This window comes from Mus pahari, chromosome 23 (genome assembly GCF_900095145.1).
Source record: "Mus pahari chromosome 23, PAHARI_EIJ_v1.1, whole genome shotgun sequence".
NCBI lineage: Eukaryota > Metazoa > Chordata > Mammalia > Rodentia > Muridae > Mus > Mus pahari.
The window spans coordinates 7365906-7371905 of record NC_034612.1 but is presented as its reverse complement, the minus strand read 5'-3'; the positions used below and the strand labels follow the sequence as shown (position 1 = coordinate 7371905).

At 45.4% G+C, this 6000-nt stretch overlaps 1 protein-coding gene across 2 annotated transcripts in view; it reads right to left on the bottom strand.

Annotated features, from left to right (window-relative positions):
• The window catches only part of Ksr2 (kinase suppressor of ras 2), a 359141-nt gene that overhangs the window by 211991 nt on the left and 141150 nt on the right, over positions 1-6000 (bottom strand). For both annotated transcript variants that reach the window (XM_029533454.1, XM_029533455.1), the window contains exon 4: positions 5446-5962. In XM_029533454.1, coding sequence (XP_029389314.1) covers positions 5446-5962 — 517 coding nt within the window. The remainder of the gene's footprint in view (positions 1-5445; positions 5963-6000) is intronic.

Genomic DNA, 6000 nt, shown 5'->3' with positions numbered 1-6000 from the left:
TGTGTGTGTATATATATATATATATATATATATATGTATGAGGTATATATATATGAGGTATATATATATATGTGAGGTATATATATATGAGGTATATATATGTGAGGTATATATATATATATATATATATATATATATATATATATACCTCAAGCACACATACAGAGAGAGAGAGAGAGAGAGTAAACATGGGGACTATTCATATTCATACACAAGTACAGTGGTCACACTGGTAAGGGAGATGCAGCTCCAGCCATGAGAAAGGAAAGCCGGTACATCACATGGCTATTAACCCAAATAGATTTCTACAGGATGCCAATTACAACACTAACCGTAGTTACTGTGGTTCCCAATGACCAGGGGTAGGGGTATTATCTTTCCTTGCTTGTGTTTTATACAGCTTAGCTTCTAAATAAGGGTGTAGGTGGGAATTAGCTAATTAAAATTATAGCTGAAGTTATCTTTTAAAAGGATTTGGAAACAAAAGCTTATAAGAGAAGTCATATGTGTGTGTGCTCATGTATGTGTTCATGTGTGTGTGCATGTGTGTGTTCACATATGTGTTTGTGTATATGTATGTGTTCATGCGTGTGTTCACGTATGTGTTCATGTGTATGGTTAATGTGTATATTCAAGTGCGTATATGTGTCCCGGTATGCTCATATGTGTATGTGTTCATGTGTGTGTGTGTGTGTGTGTTCATGTGTGTATGTGTTCATGTGTGTGCCCTTGTCTATGTATTCATGTGTGTGTTTGTGTGTGTTTACGTGTGCTCATATGTGTATGTGTTCAAGTGTGTGTCTGTGTGTGTATGTGTTCACTGTGTGTTCCTATGTATTCATGTGCGTCTGTATAAGTGCACATGAGGCAGGGGTAGAGGTTTCTTCCTCTATCCCTCTCCACCTTAGTTGTTTCAAGGACACAAGAGCAAGATCTTGTCCAGAAGCAACAGCTCACCCCTGAAAATGGGTCGCTCACCACCAAGCCTGATGACGACCTGAGTTGGATCCCCAAGATGCATGTAGTGGAAAGAAAGACTGACTGCCAAAAGAAAGAAAGCTGTCTTCTAACCTCCACTTCCATGCTGTGGTGCATGCATGCACATATACACACGCATGTGCACATGCACATATGCACCAATCCTCCTTTATGCACTTTCCAGACCTTTGAGGCCTCCTCAGTACCCAGCATTCCTTTCAGTGAACAGAGCCTCCTTTTCACACTGCTGTGTCTTTGGGAATGCCAAGTAAGGCCAAGAGAGAGAGAGAGAGAGAGAGAGAGAGAGAGAGAGAGAGAGAGAGAGAGAGAGAATGACGGCAACAAAATCCTCCTGAGAATGTAGGCAGAGGAGCATGGCAGAGGCTGAGACTCCCCAGCTGACCACACAGCAAGGCTCCAGCACCCTAGAGAGCCCTCTTCCATTTACTGTTTTCTGTTTGTATTTTTGGTTTGTTTTTGTTTTATTTGGGTTTGGTTGGTTGTGTTTCTTTGTTGGTGGTTTCGTTAGTGTTGTGTTGTGTTTTTCAAGATCTCCCATGTTACAGGCTGGCATCAAATTCACTTCGCAGCCTAGGATGGCTTTTACTGAACTCCCGATCCTCCTGCCTCTACCCCGAGTGCTGGGGTGTCAGGTACCGGTCACTACAATCTGGTCTATACCATGCAATCCCCAGCACGAAGCCACAGCCTCATCCACGTTAGGAAGGTCCTACCCGCTGAGTGCCATCCTCAGCCCTGTCTTCTTGCTTTCTGACTCTTCTTCTGTAAAGGCTGAAGAGGCTTCCAGGGGGCAGAACTTAGACCCACCCAGACCACGTGATACACACTGCTCATGTGCCAAGGATGAAAAAGTCAAAGTGATCGTGATGCGATCAAAAGCCTCCCAGGGTACAGGCTTGAAAAGTCACGGGACTCAGCAGTTTTGGAAGCCTCCGTTGTCTTCGGAAAGACCTGTGTAACCTCCACTGCTCTGCCTCACCACCATTAAGAAGAAATAAAGTGGACGACAGGCTGCCAAGTTCCCATGGGAGCATGCCCAGCAGGGATGAAGGGCAGAGTCAGACACAGGGGAAGATGTATGTCCTCTCACCTACTTCCTGTAGAGATCATTCTAGAATCAAAGCTGTCCTGAGTAGTAAGAGCTCTCAATGGGAAAAAACAAAATAGAAAAGGTATATTTATGGCTAGTATATATGTGTTTGTGTGTCTATGTGTGTGCATAGATGTGTATATGTGTTTGTGCATGTGTGTATATGTGTATGTACATATGTGTTGTGTGTATGTGCATATGTGTTTGTGCATATGTACATACGTGTGTACATGTATGTATGTATTTTATGTGTGTATACATGTGCATGCATGTATGTGTGCATATGCATTTGTGCATGTGTATGTGTGTGCATATATGCATATGTGTATATGTGTGCATACATGTATATATTTGTTCATACATGTATATGTGTATGCATTAATTTGTATATGTGTGCACATGTGTATGTGTCCATGGGTGTGAACAAGTCCCACAGAGCAACTTCTTTCACCACACCATGTGTCCCAAAATATTCTTCTCTAAGTCCATTAATCTCTTCTTTCCAATGCTGGTCACAGCCTATTAAATTGATACCATCATCTGCTAATGGCTCATAACCTTAGACTTAAAAGCATGAACATATTCCAAGTTCTTTGGTCAACCAACTCAGGCAAGCTGAGGGTCAAAGCCAAGATCCCAAGGCTACTTCCTGGCAGAAGTCCAGATTATTTGGAACATGCTAAGTAGAGGCTGCCCCCACCTCCAGTCTTATTGTTAGAACTTAGTGACCACAGAGCTCCTCTCCTCCATTATTACCTAGAGGTGAATCTGGGAGGTCCCTGAAGGTGGCCAGGGACCTGTTCCCTTACGGAAGAACCAACCTCAATAAGGACACAGACAGAAGACCGTCATAGGCAAAACTTAAGCCTCTTGCATCCTGATGCAGAACCCCAACACCACTGACCATAACTATGTCCATCTGAAAGACTTTGAGGGAGGGTCAGATTAGGTGTGTCCAGAGTCAAGCTCTCCTGGAGAGAGCCCAACCCTGAGAACACAAAAGGGCCACTTCTCACACAAGCCCAGTCATGCAGAGAGAGTGCCATGGGTCTCATGGGGACCCAGCTCTAGACAAAGAACTACAAGCAACTGAGGAACACTGAGAACGGGAGACATAGTCTTCCCCAGGGATGAGCACGCGGATTGGTGAGCCAATACCAAATGATCGCCCCTGAAAACATATCCGTACAAGTAACACTGTATGGCTTCAGCAGGCTCTATTTATATATTTATGAACACATTTTCAAAAATAGATGCCATGGACTTAAGGCAGAGAGTAAGGAGGAAGGGTGCAAGAGGGGGTTAGAGGGAGGAAATTATATAAATATATTTTAATTTTAATTTTAATATGTATAACATATAATTTAATTTTAATTTATATAAATATATAATTATAACTGAATGGTATAAATATATTTTAATTTAAATTTTAATGTATAATATATAATTTAATGTTAATTTATATAATTGTATGATTACAACTTAGTGATATAAATATATTTTGGTTTAAATTTTAATATGTGACATATAATTTGATTTTGATTTACATAATTATATAATTATAATTCAATGATATACATATATTTTTAAGAAATAGATGCCATGAACTTAAGACAGAATAAGGAGGAAGGGTGCATGGGAGGGTTGGATGGGGGAAAATGATATAATTATATTAATAATTAATTTAAATATAATTCTCATCATATTTAAATTTAATTAAATTTAATATTTTTTTTTCTAATGCTATAGGTTTAGAAACTGAGCCCGACCTTTCACTACTTTCCACCCTGGCAATTTCACACCTAGCCTTCCTGGGACTCTCCCCTACATCCTCGCAATCTCCTGGCCTCAGTCTCTGTGCCTCTCACGAAATCGTGACCAACCTAATTCTTATCAGAAGAGCCTCTTTCACTCGCTTCAGCCTCTGAGGGACCGCCTCCAGGTTCCCAGCTGCTGGAACACCCTTCATCTGACCTCACCCTCCCCTCCATCACCCCTCGGAAGAGAGACCACCTCCCCAGCACGGCTGAAGACAGACTCCAGCCAAGGCCAGCTGGAAGCTGCTTTTATAGATGGCTCTGTTGGAACACAGCCCGCCCATCTGCTCACCTGCCGTAGACAGGCTGCTTTAGTCGTTGAGCCTTGACAATATAAATCCATTCCGCCGGCACAGCCAAAAATATTTACCATGTTTACTGTCTGGCCCTCGCCTCCTGGCTGATAGGATCCCCCTTCCCTTGTTTGTGGCGACATAAACGTAACATGCAATTGGCAGTTTTGAGCCATTTTGCATGTAACCTCAAAGGTCTTCGAGAGAGTCACAGGTTATGTAAATGACACCGGCCAGCACCAGAGACATTTTCTCATCCCAGATTCCATTCCAGTTGGATCGTGGCAACCCATTTCCCTCTCCCTCTCCCCTGTCCACAGCCTTGGCCTCTCTAGCTTTGAGCCTTGCGTGCCTGGCTTCCTCTGTCCCTCCGCCTACTGGTGTCATCAGATCCCGTCATATTACAGCAGCTGATAGACCTGTCCCACCTTCCCTAACTGCTGAACACTATATCCCCTCTGTGGAGAGGTCCCACCTCTCCCCTCAAAGCTGCTTACTGAAGGTCACTCCGACGGTCCCTGACTTTCAGGGGTCATGAGTGGTGCCACTCCCTGCCTAAATTTTTTGATGTCATCTCAGTTCTGTGCCCAGGCCCCACAGCCCTAGGGGCCTTTTGCCCACCTCCTACGATCCCCACTCACCGTCACCCATAGGAGTCTGGATTTCAAAGACTTCATAAAGAACAAAGAATGCCTTAGTAGCCACGTTTTACAGTGACACTATGTTAAAATGATAACTATTTTGGATGAGTCATATACCTTTTTTTTTTTTATAACTCATTTTACTACGCCTACCAGATTCTTCAAGCCTAACACATAACTTTGACCTCTGTCTAGGGCCAGCAGGAAAGTGACCCTGCAGGGCCCAGCAAACCTGTCCTGCCTCCATCCACAGGATAAGCAGGTCCAACTCCATGGGCTATGTACCCAATCCTACCACTGTTCATCAAAAGCACCCCAGAGCAACAGTAGGCTGTGTTACAGTGAGTTTTACCTACTAAAATGGGCCACAATTTAGATTCACTCCCAAGCCATGATATGCCTACCAACAGTCTATCAAAGGCTAGCGGGTAAAAAGCAACCAGAAGTTCTAGAAAATTCCATCCAACCCATTTCCTCGGTGCAACCGTGCTTCCTTTATCTAGACAGACAGACACAAGACTGCCTGCTCCCAACTTCCCGAGAGGAGCGCTGCTCCTAGGGTTCAGCCACCCCAGAGCATCCATCCACCATGGGGCCCCACTCACTTGGGTGTGTTGGCCTCGTCTACGCGGTTCCCGAGCTGGAACTCGTGGGATTTGCTCCTGTGCAGCGCTGTGAAGCCAGGGATCAGATGGATGAGCTTCCGGGAGGAGGGGGGTGGGGTCCCCGGAGGCTTCAGCTTGTTTTTTCTCCTCATGGGTGGCGTGCCAGGCGGGGTCACGGTGGTGACAATATTCGGGGTGCGAGGTGGGGTGCGGACTACGTGCCGCTGCCGGGGGGACGGGGGCAGGGAGCGGTGGCCTGATTCCAGGGGTGGCGGCGGCGGGCACAAGTTCGGGTAGGCATCTACAGTGAGTCTGTCCACTTGGGTGTACACAGGGGTCCCAGGCGTAGGGCTGGTAGGACAGAAGTGCTGGGGACACTTGGTCTGGACCCTGGGGCTCTGGGAGAGGCGGGTTCGGATCCACGGGCTGGGCTCCGGGGGACACACGGGGTTGCTCTCCTGCCCTGGCTCTGTGGTGGGCCACTGGATGATCCAATCTTGTTTGGAGAGATTCCCTCCTGAGTAGGAACAAAGGAACAGAGAGATGCTGGTAAGG